A 15,925-nucleotide genomic window follows, 5' to 3' on the forward strand; every position below is an offset into this window, starting at 1 on the left:
CCCCATGAAGTGGCGTGGAAGGGGGCTGCCCCCCCCCCCAGGCGCAGACCAAGCCGGGCTGCAAGTCCTCCGAGCCCCCGCTGCCATTCCCAGCCCCCCCGTCGACCCTACACTTCTGGGGCAGGGGGGGCGTGCTGGAGAGGCAGCCGGACTCCGGCCCCGGGGCTCGCCCTTCCCCTGGCGCTGCGCAGCCCCCCGGGAGACCTGGGCCGGGCCTCCGTCCCTGGGCGGGCGCCTCGCCGCCGGCCGGGCAGCAGCTGCTGGGCTGGCGGGCCGCCTTCCTCCTCCCGCCGCCGCCGCCCAGCCAAGCTCAGCCCTCCTCCCTCCCTCCTCCGCCCCCTCCAGCCCGCCGGCCTTTTAACGCCGCTTCCCCTTCGGCGCCTCGGGCGGGGCGGGCCAGCCTTTCCTCTCCTTCCTCCGAGGGACGCGATGCTGCTGCTGCTGGGTCTCCTCGCGGTGCAAGGTAAGCAGGTGCCAGAGAGCCGGCCCGCCCGCCCGCCGCCGCCGCTCTCCCCCGGGCCGAGCTGGGGCTTCTCCGGGCTCCTCCCGCCGACTGAGCGCGCTCGCTTTGTCCCCGCAGCCTTGCGCGTCTCCGGAGCCCTGCGCCTCCCGCCCGCCGGCTCGTGCGCCTTCGAGGGCAGCGCCTGTGGCTACGCGTCCCAGCCGGAGACCCTGCCGTGGACCCTGAGCGAGGAAGGTAAGGAAGATGCTGCCGGTGCCTCTCCGGCTCAAAGATGGCAGAGGAAGGGACCGTGGCGACGCCTCCGAGAAGAGAGGTCTGGTCGAAGCCGGGGAGAAAGCAGGCTTCTCGCACCCGCTCTGGGCGCCTCAGGGACCCCCTGGCAGCTTCCCCGGGAAAACCCCCTACCCCCCTGGTTAAGCCATACAAGACTAGGTCCCATCCAAGGGCTATCCCAACGAAAATGCTTTGGGAACTTCAGAGCACTGGTCTGCTGTAAGGCAGCTGCTTGTTTGAAAAGTTGAAAGAAAGTTTTCAAAAGCCCTCTTTAGTTGTTCAGTACAAAACACATGCAGGAGCACCCAAGACTGCTCCAGAGGGCTCGGCCTCCAGACACTGACATACATTTTGGGGGGGGGGTATTAATATTTTGCTGAAATAATTTGAATTACCTATAAAGAAGTAAAGTGATGCAGAAAAAAGAAAAAAAGGGGGAAAGTGTACCACCAGTACTCTCCAGAAAAGAATGTATCCCCAAAAGCTAGGTGGAATGAGTGTTTCTGCTTTTTGAAACCTATTTCCAGGGAAAGCCTGGCGCTACCAGTGAAAAGGCCCTGCTGAGTACAAAAGTGGCTGGTGAAACCCAGCCAGATGGGCGGGGTATATATTATTATTATTATTATTATTATTATTATTATTATTATTATTATTATTATTATTATTTAAAAACCTAGCATCCAAAAAGGATGAGAAGCAATTGTCTGGGGGGGGGGGGAACCATTTTGTTGAAAACATTCCATGAGATCTAAAGCTTTTAACTTTCTACAGTAGTACCTCAGGTTAAGAACTTAATTCGTTCTGGAGGTCCATTCTTAACCTGAAACTGTTCTTAACCTGAAGTACCACTTTAGCTAATGGGGCCTCCTGCCGCCGCCGCACAATTTCTGTTTTCATCCTGTAGCAAAGTTCTTAACCTGAAGTACTATTTCTGGGTTAGCAGAGTCTGTAACCTGAAGCGTCTGTAACCCGAGGTACCACTGTATTTGAAAGTGTTATGCAAGCTGACTGCTACAAAAGTGTTGCTGTCTGCTGTGGAGGGGCTGGGTGGTGGTGAAGTTTGGGCTGCTTGGCAGAACCAGTGGGGAAACCAAGTTGGCTCTGTCGGCGCATCCACATGGCCCTGGCTCCTCCTCCTCCTCAGGTAGGCCAGGTGTGGGGAGCTTTCCCTTCAAATGTTGCAGAGGTACCCTTCCTAGCATCCCTGGCCACTGGCTATGCTTCCTGGGATGATGAGAGATGCAGTTCCGCAAGCTCTGGAGGGCTAAAGGTTCCCCACGCCTGAGGCAAGCTATGGCAACGCCAGGGTCAGAAGAGTGTGCCCCACCATACTGGCCGCTACTGCTCTTCTGTAGGCAGCCCCCCCCCCCCGCGCATGTCAGGGGCTCCATAGCCTCTCATGCTTGAGAAGATGCAGAATCCTTTTCAACCCGAGAGCCATATTCCCCCCGGAATGGGCAACGATTTGGGGGCCACATGGCAGTGGTGGGCTGGGCTGAGGCAGAGGGACAGCAAGCGTCAATCTTACCTTTCTATGGTAAGTAAGTTCCTATATGTAATTCTTGCAGCCTTTTTTATACCCCCCCCCAATCCAGCCACACAAGGTTTTGGATTGGATTGATCTTTATACTCTTTGTAGATGTTACCAAGAAGTTGTCTATAGGCACACAAGGTGTTAACGTGGAATCATGGAACAGTAGAGTTGGAAGTGATCCTGAGGGTTACTTAGTACAACTCCCTGCCATGCAAGGGGGACACAGCCTAGCCAGGCAAGAAGACTCCTGGAGGATGTGGAACGGGCGGTGGAGGTTGAGGAGAGGGCATGGCCTGAAGAGAGACCCAGGCAGGACCGTAGTGGGGGCTCGGGGGCCATAGCCCCGGGCACACAACTTTTAGGGAGCACAAGCCAGGCGCCCACAGACAGGAATCCCTGTCCTACCCTGCCCCACCTGGTTCTGGGGGTCTCTGGACCCCAGAGCCCAGTCTGGCCTCACCTCTGTGTCCCCAGGCCCCTCACTGGAGGGCTGCCTGGCCAGCGTTGGGGGAGAGTTGCCTCCAAGGGCCGCGTCTGCCAGCCAGGCTCCTCCCTGTGCGGACAGGCTGGCAGTGCACCGCCCCCCCTCTAGGCTCCGGTGGCAAGGGCTGGGCTGGCACGGTGGGTTCTGTTCACCCTCTGTGTCCCGCATCTGCCCGGCGTGTGTGTGTATGCTGCCCCAGGCGCCAGCGAGCGACGCAACACTGCTGGTCCCAGAGACAGGGAGGGAGGTCTGGAAGGCGGCATTTCGCCCTTAGGCCTCTGTTCTAGAGACTCACGTGGGATTGCTCTGAATCGATGCACTTGTATTGTACTGTTTCAGACATTTCTTGTACTTTATTTTAAGGACAGTTCAAGTAGATCCCTCATAAATTAATGTATTTTTTATTTTAAAAACCTGGTGCAAGTCATTTATTTATTTATTTTATGAATCTCTTCCCATGAGAAATCCCAAAGCAATTTTCAATAAACTTACCTATATAAAATAGTTACATAAAGAAAACAGTTAAAGAATTCCATATATAAAGACAATTTTTAAAATGTAAATATAGAAAGTTTAAAACAACAACAGCACATACATTAACATCAATTCAAATCCAAGACAGGTACCATCTTTAGGAGGCCTTGAAAAGACAATAAAGAAGACAACTGTCTAATATGCAGTGGGCGCCATCAGGACCAGGTGGGAAAGGCGCGAGGACTCTTAACCTTAACTCTTCTCTCAACCCAGAGTGTGGCAGCTGGAGAAAGGTGAATTCCTGAGTTCTTTAAGAAAGGAGTGGAAAGTAAAACAGCCAATTGTAAGAATCTAAGGTACTACTGCAGTTGGAATGTTTCACCTCAGAAAAGGAAATTGAGTTCTGGTCCCCTTGCCTCAAAAAGCAGCTCTCCAGTGAGGCATGGCAGCAACATGCGGAACACTTCAGTTTAGAGAAAAGTGAGTAAGAGAAGACATGATAGAGGTGAATGAATTGCGCAGTAAGATGAAAGTGCTCTCTCTGTCTCTCATAATACTGGAACGTGGGGACACCAAGAAGGCTGAATGTTGGAAGTATCAGGACAAAGAAAGTGTTTAGCATATAGCTGGACTATAGAATTCACTCGCACAAGAGGTGGTGAATGGCTATAAACGATTAGACAAATCCATGGAGGATAAGGCTGTAAGTGGCTGCTCCCCTTTTGGAGGCAATGTGACCTCCATAGACCAGGTTCCGGGAGTTGCACTCAGGTCCCGCTTGCAGGCTTTCCATCAGCATCTGGGTGGTCACTGCACACCGAATGCTGGACTACATCCATATAGACCACTAAGCATTAGCAAGTAGTGTAAACAATAAAATTGCAAAAAAGAAGACAGGTAAAAACAGTTCTCCAAAAGACATTTGGTGCTGCCTTGAGTCAACTCATCCTTCTGGGAAAGCCTGTAGAAATAGGAGAGTTGTGTTTCCTATTAATCTCTCAGTAGTATGCAACCATGTCAGAAGCACAGAATCTATACCAGTTACCGTATTGGCCTGAATATAAGCTGCACCCACAAATAAGCCGCACCTTGAAAAATGAAGGGGGGAAAAAGGAAAAAAAAACCCCACAATACCAAGGCTGCTTCCTGGGGAGGAGCCACACTGCTTTGCCGGCGACCTCCCCGCTTCTTTCCGGCAGCTCAGGGGAGGCTGGGGAGCAGTGGGCGGTCATGCTCCCAGGCTCCTTCCTGGGGGCTGCACAACTCCCCCCCCCGGAGCAGTCTGGGAGCGCAGGGCAAAGGTGCGCAGCCTGCCACTGGAGATAAGGGGGGGGGGGAGCTGCCAGCAAAGCAGTGTGGCTCCCCCGCTTCGCCCCTTTGTTTCCACTGCTTTTGGGAGGCTTTGGAGCAGAGAGTAGCCACGCTCCTGGGCTGCTTCCTGGGGGGGGGGGGGGAGCCGCACCACTTTGCTGATGGCATAAGGTCCCAAATATAAGCCAATGCGAGTGGCGCTGTGGTCTAAACCACTGAGCCTCTTGGGCTTGCCGATCAGAAGGTCAGTGGTTCGAATCCCTGTGATGGGGTGAGTTCCCGTTGTTTGGTCCTTGCTCCTGTCAACCTAGCAGTTTGAAAGCACATCAAAGTGCAAGTAGATAAATAGGTACCGCTCCGGCGGGAAGGTAAACGGCATTACCTCCGAACTGCCAACCTTCCAATCGGCAAGCCCTAGGCTCTGTGGTTTAGACCACAGCGCCACCCGCATCCCTTGAGGATATTGCTTAAGGATGTTCAAATGCTGAATGAACATAACAAGGCAAATTGTCTTATTATTCTTAAACTTGCACTGAATTGATCAGTAAAATTAGATGGGCAGATGTGTCCCGGTTTTAAAAACATGACTGATTTTGTTTTGTTTTCTTCTCTAGTCAGGAATATAATCTGAGATCTGCTGATTTGCCAGTTTGCTAGTCCTGGAGATAGGCTGCAATAGATGGCCAGCTTGCAAAATAGACCTTGTGTATTATGCCATACTTATTTTTCCAGAGTTTAGCGATGTGAGCTGTGGGGGAAATTATGAAGTTTTGTGTCCTTCTGTGTGTGTGCCTCCAGTTTATGGGCACATCTGCTTGTCCAGGCAATATACTGAAATAATAAAGCCAGCATTATGATTTATAAATAGATTGTAATATTTATAAACATTTCCAAAATAAAAAGACTTTGTAAATTATGCTGCAAAATATTTAAATATTGAGTGAGCATTTGTATAGAAAGATTTTTACCAGAACTATTGAATAGACTTTTATTTATTAAGTTTTGAGTTAATGTATAGATGCTTCCAGATAGTTTTTCTTAATTGGTGCACCTGACTCTCAAAAGCCTCTTTGAAACCATGACACTCTTGGGGCTCATTGCAGCTAAAATGGAAGACTCTTCTCTTTGCCCTACATTGGGCAAAAGGTTTCCTGCATTGCAGGGGATTGGACTAAATGACCCTCATGGCCCATTCCAGCTCTACAGTGCTATGAAGACTCCTTTAATTGTGTTTTAAAAAGTGATTTTGTCTTTGAATGTAACACAAGCTCTGGGAACTTCTCAGCTAAAATAGCCTAAAATAAACAAATAATACAACTTATTTATTTATTTTATTTTAACACATTTATATTCTGCTTAATATTTCAGAAATATTAAACCAGGGATTTGTGAAACCAGCACAAATGGGAGACTCCACATGCAGGTGTATCTCAGAATACTTGAGGGAACTTTTATATTTCTGACTGAAAGTTCAAATGTTAACTTATTCCATCTCTCTAGCCAAAAGAGAAAAAGAAGGGACACAAATGGTCAGTTCAAACTGCTGAAGATTCAGAACAGAAAAGGCTAAATTAGTTGCCACTCTCTGAGGATCCCACAATGTCTTCAGGTCAGCTTTTTACAGCTAACAGATGCCTGGATTTTGATCTTCCTTGAAGGACTGCTTCAGATGGTTTCGTGTTCTTACGGCTTCTTCTTTCTCAGCTTCCATTTACATAAATTCATTATTTAGCTCTCCTCCTGCTGCTTTTCTCTCTTCTCTGGACAATCTTGATATCTCCTGTCCCTCTGAAATCAGATTCACCTCCTTGTAACCATCTTCTGACACACTCTGTGTCACTGACTGACCAACCTTCTGGCCTCACTTTTTATTCATTTCACTCAGAACAACCCTACCCTCAGTCTCCTAAAGTATCTCTTGTCACCTCTGTTATTTGGACCACAATATAATTACTTGAGAAAAAATTATCTAAAGGTTTTATTTTCAAATTAATTCTCCACAAGTGCTATAGGCCATTCTGCTCGCTGGTTTCTCACAGGCATCCGGACAGCCACTGTGAGAACAGGATCATAGCATTGTAGAGTTGCAAACTATTTTTAATGCTTGAAATTCTTGCTAAGCACATTGGTATACTTATTCTGGAGTGCTGCTATTTGACATGTTTAGTTTTGCAAATTTAGCTCTGGCTGGCACTGGTGAATAGCTTCTGGAGACAAAGCTGAGCCCAGCTGTTGCTTTATGCTGATGAATTTATAGATACAAATCTAGATCCATTGGCCAGTAATAATAGTAATAATAATGTTGTTGTTTAGTTGTTTAGTCATGTCTGATTCTTCGTGACCCCGTGGACCAGAGCACACCAGGCACTCCTGTCTTCCACTGCCTCCCGCAGTTTGGTCAAACTCATGCTGGTAGCTTCAAGAACACTGTCCCACCATCTCGTCCTCTGTCATCCCCTTCTCCTTCTGCCCTCCATCTTTCCCAACATCAGGGTCTTTTCCAGGGAGTCTTCTCTTCTCATAAGGTGTCCAAAGTATTGGAGCCTCAGCTTCAGAATCTGTCCTTCCAGCGAGCACTCAGGGCTTATTTCCTTCAGAACTGATAGGTTTGATCTTCTTGCAGTTCAAGGGACTCTCAAGAGTCTCCTCCAGCACCATAATTCAAAAGCATCAATTCTTCGGTGATCTGCCTTCTTTATGGTCCAGCTCTCACTTCCATACATCAATACTGGGAAAACCATGGCTTTAACTATATGGACCTTTGTTGGCAAGGTGATATCTCTGCTTTTTAAGATGCTGTCTAGGGTTGTCATTGCTTTCCTCCCAAGAAGCAGGCGTCTTTTAATTTTGTGACTGCTGTCACAAAAATACAGTGGTGCCCCGCAAGACGAAATTAATTCGTTCCGCAAGTTTTGTCGTCTAACGAATTTTTCGTCTTGCGAATCACGAAATCCCATAGGAATGCATTGAAAATCAATTAATGCGTTCCTATGGTCAAAAAAAGTCCAAACAAAGCCAAATTTGGTACAACAACAGTTTATTAACTTCTCTTTAAAGTCACACATACTGTAAAGAGCAGTTCAAAAATTGAAGGGAAAATAAATTAATTTTATAAACAAAACATGTCTTTGTTTTTAGACAAAGGAAACAAAGCCGTGAGACGTTTTCGTCTTGCGAAGCAAGCCCATAGGGAAATTTCGTCTTGCGAGGCAAATCAAAAACGGAAAAACCTTTCGTCTAGCGAGTTTTTTGTCTTGCGAGGCATTCGTCTTGCGAGGTACCACTGTAGTAATAATAATAATAATAATAATAATGCCCTTAATTCTCAGCTCATTTGTAAGCTCCTTATGCAGCCACACTGGTTTCCTGAGATGCCTCACACTTTTCTTTCATGTTGGAATTGTCTTCATTTGGGCCTTCAGTATTTCTCCTTTAAGAAACTCCCATCCATCTTGGACTTCCTTCTCTTTGAGTATTTCTGACCATGGGATCTCACCTAGTAGCTCCTTAAGCTTTTTGAAATTGGCCTTCTTAAAGTCCAGAGTGTTCGCTTTCCCTTGCCTCTGTATCATGAAACCTAGGAGGGCATGATTATTTCCTCTGAAGTTTCTGAGTACCATATTTTTCGCTCTATTGGATGCAGTTTTTCCCCTCCAAAAATTGAGGGGAAATGTGTGTGCATCCTATGGAGCGAATGCAGGCTTGTGCCATAGTTGCGCGCAACCCCCCTTTTGGCTAAAGAGGAAGCCAAAACAGCCAGCGTGATCCATCCCACTGGCTGCCTTGGCTTGTTCCATAACCGTGCGCAACCCCTCCGACAGGGGGAGGCTGCACGGGGCTATGGCTTCTTTAGCCCTGCGCAGCCTCTCCTGGCAGGGAGAGATCGCGCAGGGCTAAAGAGGAAGCCAAAGCAGCGAGCGGGATCCATCCCGCCATAGCCACGCGCAACCCCTCCGGCAGGGAGAGGCTGCAAGGGGCTGTGGCTTCTTTAGCTCCACGCAGCCTCTCTCGGCAGGGAGAGGTTGCATGGGGCTAAAGGTAAAGGTAAAGGTACCCCTGACCATTAGGTCCAGTCGTGACCGGGGTTGCGGCGCTCATCTCGCTTTATTGGCCGAGGGAGCCGGTGTACAGCTTCTGGGTCATGTGGCCAGCATGACTAAGCCGCTTCTGGTGGACCAGAGCAAACATGGAAACGCCGTTTACCTTCCCGCTGGAGTGGTACCTATTTATCTACTTGCACTTTGACGTGCTTTCGAACTGCTAGGTTGGCAGGAGCAGGGACCAAGCAACGGGAGCTCACCCCGTTGCGGGGATTCGAACTGCTGACCTTCTGATCGGCAAGCTCTAGGCTCTGTGGTTTAACCCACAGCGCCACCTGCGTCCCCTGCGTGGGGCTAACGAGGAAGCCAAAGCAGCGAGCGGGATCCATCCCGCTCGCTGCCTTGGCTTGTGCCATAGCTGTCCGCAACCCTTCCGGCAGGGAGAGGTTGTGCACAGCCTGTACGCTGCTCTTTGGGGCTGGGGGGGGGAGATTTTTTTTATTGATTTCCCCGTCTGAAAACTAGGTGCGCCCTATGGTCCGGTGCACCCTATGGTGCGAAAAATACGGTACTTCCACTTTGGTGATCAGTTCTTCCCTGTTGGTGAGAACCAGGTCCAAGAAGATGATCTCCTTGTTGCTTTTTCCACCTTCTGGAAAATGAAATTGTCAGCAAGGCAATGGATTCAAATTCCACTTTGAATTTGAATTCAGGCTGTCAGATTAAAAGGAGAACAGTGTCAGATGAAAAGGAAGGGCAAGTCTTTTTAACTCCTGTGCCAAGACATCCATTGATCCTGACATTTAGCTCCTGGTAAGGCTGTACTCCTCTTTGGCTTTTGAAGACTGTGGAAGCACACCAACCCATTTAAGACAGCTCCTCCATTATATTTGGCCGTCCCTATCTTTTCCATCAGTTATCTGAGAATGGCAAGCAGGAGTTAAGAGAATCAAAGAGAAATTGTACTAAAGAATTTCCAGCAGGGATGGCCCTGTTGGAGTCTAATTACAATGTTGTGTTCTTGGGAGTCTTGATCATAGTACTTTTTAAACATTCTTTGTGGGACAATTTTAATATAAACAATGGGATTTACCTCTGGCTAATTAGCATAGTGTGCCCATCAAAGGGGCATTTTTCCATCTCCGCTGTGCTATACAGTTGGTCCCTCTCTCGCCCTGATCTTGCCACTGTGATCCATAGACAGTCACCCCAAGGCTTGATTATTGTAATTCACTCTACGTGGGGCTGCCTTTGAAGCTGACCCAGAAACTCCAGCGGGTGCAGAATGCCGCGGTGAGGCTCCTTATGGGGTCCCCGCCACGGGATCACATTCATCCAGTGCTATACCAGCTGCATTGGCTCCCGGTGGAGTACAGGATCAGGTTTAAGGTGCTGGTTTTAACCTTTAAAGCCCTACACGGCCTAGGATCCAAGTACCTACGGGACCACCTCTGCTGGTATGCCCCACGGAGGACCTTACGGTCTGCAAATAATAACATCTTGGAGGTCCCGGGCCTCAAGGAGATTAGACTGGCCTTGACCGGGCCTAGGCCTTTTTGGCCGTGGCCACGGCCTGGTGGAATGCTCTCCCCCAAGAGACTAGGGCCCTGCGGGACTTGACATCTTTCCGCAGGGCCTGCAAGACGGAGCTGTTCTGCCAGGCCTTTGGTCAGGGCGCAGCCTGACTCTCCCCTTTCATAAGAACTTGCATGAAAGTGGCCTCCCAATTTTTCTCACAGGCCCCCATATAAGTTCAGCACAAACAGTTGGGCCTGGGGAGCATTTAAGGTCCCCAACCCTAATCTGCCGGTTGCCATCCGATTAGATTTTACTCTGATTCTGATTTGATTCTAGGATGCATTTTAATTTTTTGTTTGATTTTATCTTGATGTGTTATATAATTGATGTTAGCCACTCAGAGCCTGATTTTGGCCGGGGAGGGCGGGGTATAAATAATAATAATAATGTTATGTACTGAAGTTCTCACCCTGGGCCAGCAGGGGGGATACTGTAGATAGTTTTCACTCAGGTCCACGTCAGTTATTTTAGGCGGGAAACCCTGGGTTGTTGTTGCTACAATGTTGACAGCCTATAAAAGCAGGCCGGCTGAGCTGTTTGCTGTTCAGTTCTGTTCCAGCTTACAAAATAAAGAGCTGCTCTGGAGAAATCACTGTGTCGTCTGCTATGTTTGCCCACAACTTAACAAATAATAATAATAAAAATAAAAATAAAATAACAATAATATAATTGTTATTATTATGATTTCTTGCACAGAAAGCAATTACTCAGCTCTTGTGGTGTTGGTTTTTCCTACCATGATAACCAACAATGAATTTCCTGGATAACATGCATAATTTGATGGCTTCCTCTTTACTCTTTCTGCATTGCCCCCCCCCCCACATGTAGGAGGTGGTTTTCACCGGCATGTGAACTTTTAAGGATAGTTCTGGTGTTTTTGTTGTATCTGGCGATTGTCTAATTGTTTTCTTAGACTCACATAATTAACTGTGGAGTTCTATTCTTATCAGCATATATTATATTGGCTCATAATAGCATATCCTAATAAACAAAAGCAGAATGAGAAAACTACAATACCTTTTTTATTCTGATTTATTTTAGTGTAAGTATTGCAAACTGCTATATAACCAAGTCGTGGTGGTGGCTTACAACAGTGCTGATTCAACAGCAACTAGGGCTGATTCCTTTTTATACTATGACATTTAAAACGGGCTTTCTCAGTGATAGTGCCCTGGGAAGTTCAGCTGGTGCTTGTGCTGTTATCCTTTTGTCAGCTGCTTGAATATAAGCCACACCTTTAAAATTGAAGGGGGGAGGGAACCCCCCCCAAAAAAATCCAAATATAAGCTGCTCCATTCCTCTCTACTCCTGGCTGCATACGTGGTGAGGGGGGGGCGAGCTGTGTTGCCGGGGGCCTTTCCCCTTTCTCACTCTCTCCCTTCCTGGCCTTGGGGGAGAGGACGGGGGACTACGCAAGGGGCGTTGGCACTGTTTGTCCCGCGCTCCTGGTTGCATACCATAAGGTCTCGAATATAAGCTGCACTTTAACTTTTTATGGTTGGAATTGGGGGGGAAAGTGAGGCTTATATTCAGGCCAATACAGTAATTACCGTACTTTTCTGTGTATAACACGCCCCCTATTTTGGGGAACTGCAATTTCAGAAAATGGCCCAAAGTTGTTGAGCTTTTTTTATTTTTGGGGCATTCCTCAGCAGCCCTTGCCACAGCCACCACAGCCACCAATCACACTACAAATTGCCAGCTCGCGGCTGCAACCAATCACCCATCACCCCTACCCACTGCCCGTGTAGAAGACGCCCCCACTTTTTAAACCTTCTTTTTGAGTAAAAGAACCTAGTCTTATACATGGAAAAGTGCGCTATTTCCCCAGACTTTTAAGTATTGTGATTTTATAGAACCATCTATAGCATTTTATGGTTTTATGCATTTTAATTGAATCGAGTATTGGTTCTGCTTCTCGCATGTATTATGCTTTTATGTTTGTTTGTTTGTTTGTTTGTTTTCCCATAATACATTTGTACACCACCATGGGATCAATGATGATGAAAAGTGGGATAAAATGTTTCTAAATAAATAAACTATAACTAAAACTAGGAGATTCCCAGTAGCATCAAAGTCCTTTCTTGTAATCTGCCTATTTTGATGGCAGTAATAGTTGATGCAAAACCAAAAGTTGGAAGCTGAGCAATGAGTGCTGGATGTTGGACCACGTTTATTTCAGAAGCAGGTCACAAAGGTAGAAAAATTATCTAGGTTGCTTTGTGAAGTCAGTGCATGATGGACTCGATACAGCACATTGAAAGTATTCCTGTTGTTGCTAGCCAGATGTTTGGGAACAATACTGTGTTTACAGATATGAAATGATGATGATGAATATGCTTTTCCCTTCCCAGAACTTGTAACGTTCACATAAATGACCTTTTGGTTTAAAGTCATAGGGTTTTAATTAGCAACTAATCTGATCAAGTCGATGAAATAAATTTGACTTGATTAATCATTTAGTTTTTAATAGATTAATCCATTATTTTTTAAAAATACTTTCATAGCACCAAGCCATCAGCACATGTGCCTAGAAAGATTCCCTATTAGGTATACTTATTCCCTCTACCAGAGCAGCACCTTCCCCTTCCTCCGCAAATTTGTCAATAAGCCAAGATAGAAACTGAGCTGCTCTGCTGAACCCCAGCTGCCTTCTGTCCACCTCATTGATCAAATGGCTAAAGTAATAACTGTCCTGAGTGGAAGCGGCAATTTTAAAACATTTCACCTTCCAGAGGCCCACAGATGAGGAGAGATGAATTAGCTGAGACCTCCCGCCAAGAAGATAAGCAATGGCAACCAGAGCAGCTGCCCTGTGATGGCCTGGGAATCTGATTCAGAGGTTGAACCTGAGGAGTCCCAGCCTGCACAGGAGTCCCCATCTCCAGGGCCGGCTGAGCCGGGGCAGGGGCTTGAATCTGAAGGGCCCTCACCTGTGCTGGATCCTCAGGAGCAGACACCAGCTGAATCCGCTCTGGCTCCAGAGGTGATCAAGGACCCATTGCCTGCAGGTGCGCCTCTCCCAGCCCTGTCAGAGGAAGGTGAGGTTGCCTCTGGGTCCAGTAACCCTCCAGCCTCTCCTGAGCTGCAGAGGCTCAGGGCAGAGAGGCGGAGGGAACTAAGTGCTCTCAGGAGGAGTGCTCGCCTTAAGGCCAGGAGAGGCGAGTCACCTGTGGGCCAGGACCGCCCCAGGCCTCAGAGGAGATAAAGGCCAGTCAGCCCAGTCCCAGGTTGCGGGAGCAACATCGTTGGAAACCTGTTCCTGCCAGCACTCTGACCTGCTCTCCCTGAGTTCCTGACCACGCCCGGCCCCTTGCCTTGGACCCTGCTTTGCCCTCAACGGACAGCCTCCAGACGCTTGACCCAGGACCGGACTCAGAACACGCCGCACGGTGACCCCCCACCTCCGGGACCAGCACATGTCTGGCATGTAAAGTGGTACATGCATAGTCTGAGAAGTCCTGAGTCCCAGAATAAAACAAGAAATAATAATGCATTTGTTGTTGTTGGCATCTGCCTGTCTCAAGAGACAATGGAGGGCACCTCCAGGAGTGAAGTCAAACCTTTGTGTTAGCAGCACCCAAGTGACCTCCCCAGGACCCAGGCCTGGGCAGCGTCTCTGGAGGTCCTGGGTTGCCCAGATGACAAGACCCTCCTCGTGCAGCCTGGCAAGAGGCTTGGTCCAAAGGGAAGCAGAGCAATACATTTGGCACCACCTTAGCTGCAGGAGTTGCCAGAAAGAGGCATACAAGGTGCCATTGTGTAGGATTTACTCCTTGGCCTTTTCCACTCCCAAAAATATCCCCCAAGGCAGTGGAGGGTGGGGATCAGAGTTGTCCTTCTCAATGATGGGCTGTTTTCCCAGGTTGATGAGCCCCATCTACCACTCACTTCTCTCTACAACATGTATAGAAACTGCCTTATTGACCATTGGATGTACTATTTAATCATATTAAAAATATTAATCTTTCTGTAGAGCAATTTGAAAGTGATGCCCATGTAGTTACTCTAATATGTGCACTATCCCTAAATGAGCCATTGAATTCCATCAATAGTACATGACTTTTATTACAGACTGCTTTCCTTGTATTGAAAGAAAATATTTGGAGGGGGGGGAACCACCAGTATTCTTAATGGTTCCATGTCAGGGGGAGTCCTAGTTTAAAATCTTTGCTAGCTTTAGTAGGTTTGTCATATCCTTGGTTCATCCTCAGTTCCCACCTAGGGGGCCCAATCTGGATGAGTTAAATGGTTAAAAGTCCCTCTATATCCCCAAGTTCTGATTCAGAATTTTGATTCAAATCTGGCCCTTTGCACTGGGAGTTTGTAAAAGCACCTCAAAGACAATGTGTCTAATGCCACATGGATTTGGGCCCTTATTATTGTCTCCACAAGGTTATAATGGAGATGAATAGCATCTGGGTTAGTAAGCACTCTGTACATTTAAAGTGCTGTCTTAATTATAAAAAGGTAGAAATGTTCTTTGTGATTATGTGAAAATTATGGTTACATGAATTTTTCACTTAAACTGGTACACTTTAATATAAACCAGCTTAGTCTTATTTATTTGAATGCACTTAGGTTAGTTATATGATTTATTTTAAGTTATGTGGATTACAAATAACACATGTCAGGTCATAGTAATGTTAATGGGAGTTTAGGAATTTGTTCCCATATATGTTTTGCAGGTTCATTATTTTTCATAAGAGTATATTTATGCAATTGAATGGAAACATCAGAGTATTTTTTTTAAATCAGTAACAGATTGTTCCCTAAATATAGGTACTTTAGTGCTTATTTTAAACTAAGTGTTAAGTCAGGATTGTTATGGTTCTAACTTCTATTTTAAAAAGGGCTTTTCACTACAGCTGTCTTATATGGTCATGAAGGCATGAAGAGGTCTTAGTGCACGGTGGCAAAAATAACAGAAAATGAAGCACCATTGTCAAAACTTTCTTTTATTGCTATCCCCTTACTTATGTTTTTACACATCATCTGCTTTGGTCTTCAAACATGTTGCCTCCCATAAACCTTGTCCATATCAATTCATGTGCCTCTGAATATCTGCCAAGGCATCCAGGGTACCCTGGACCACAGTTTCAAAACCAATGGGCAGATGCATTCAAAAGACTCAGAAACTGTACATGTCAGCAGAAGGCCTGCACAAGGACTTCCATTTGTACAATGGGGCTCCTCCCTCCCTCCCTGTATGCCCCCCAGATTAGCTCTTGAGTGGTCTAGTGGAACCCCCTAAACAGTGTGCAGGGCCATTGTTCCGTATGGGAAACAGAAAAGCTAGTCCTGACACAATGATTGAAAGAGATGATGTTGAATTCCTCCTAAATAACATCTGCAAATAAACAAAACACCACAAAACGAAACGAAAAGCCGGGTAGGATAATACACAATACCCTGACATGCAATTGGATGACAATTACATCCTCTGCACACTCTATAAAAAATGGAAATAAAAATAAAAAATTATCCAGTAGCACCTTATAGACCAACTAAGGTTGTTCTGGTATAAGCTTTCGTGTGCATGCACACTTCTTCAGATACAGATACAGATACAGATAAAAAACTTGTGTACAAATAAACAAGATATAGCTTAAGTTAATCCTATTAGATATTAGAAATAAAAGGTATTGTGTGGTCAAACTAGGTTTGACTCCAAGTAGACCCACTGAAAATTAATGAACATGACTTAGTTCCATTAATTTCAATAGGTCTACTCTGAGTAAGATTTACTTGAATTTCACCCATTACTT

At 46.7% G+C, this 15,925-nt stretch overlaps 1 protein-coding gene across 7 annotated transcripts in view; it reads left to right on the plus strand.

Annotated features, from left to right (window-relative positions):
• The first annotated feature begins 348 nt into the window (after positions 1–348).
• The window catches only part of MAMDC2 (MAM domain containing 2), a 68,537-nt gene continuing 52,960 nt past the window's right edge, over positions 349–15,925 (plus strand). The window contains exons 1-2 of one of the 7 annotated variants that reach the window (XM_081213696.1): positions 349–463; positions 581–697. In XM_081213696.1, the coding sequence (XP_081069822.1) occupies positions 430–463; positions 581–697 (151 nt within the window). In that variant the 5' untranslated portion in view covers positions 349–429. Of the gene's footprint in view, positions 464–580; positions 698–5,954; positions 6,149–15,925 lie in introns of those variants that run through there. The other 6 variants (XM_081213698.1, XM_081213697.1, XM_081213694.1 and 3 more) reach the window with 6 other exon arrangements.

Source organism: Podarcis bocagei (assembly GCF_964188305.1).
Source record: "Podarcis bocagei genome assembly, chromosome: 11".
Classification (NCBI taxonomy): Eukaryota; Metazoa; Chordata; class Lepidosauria; order Squamata; family Lacertidae; genus Podarcis; species Podarcis bocagei.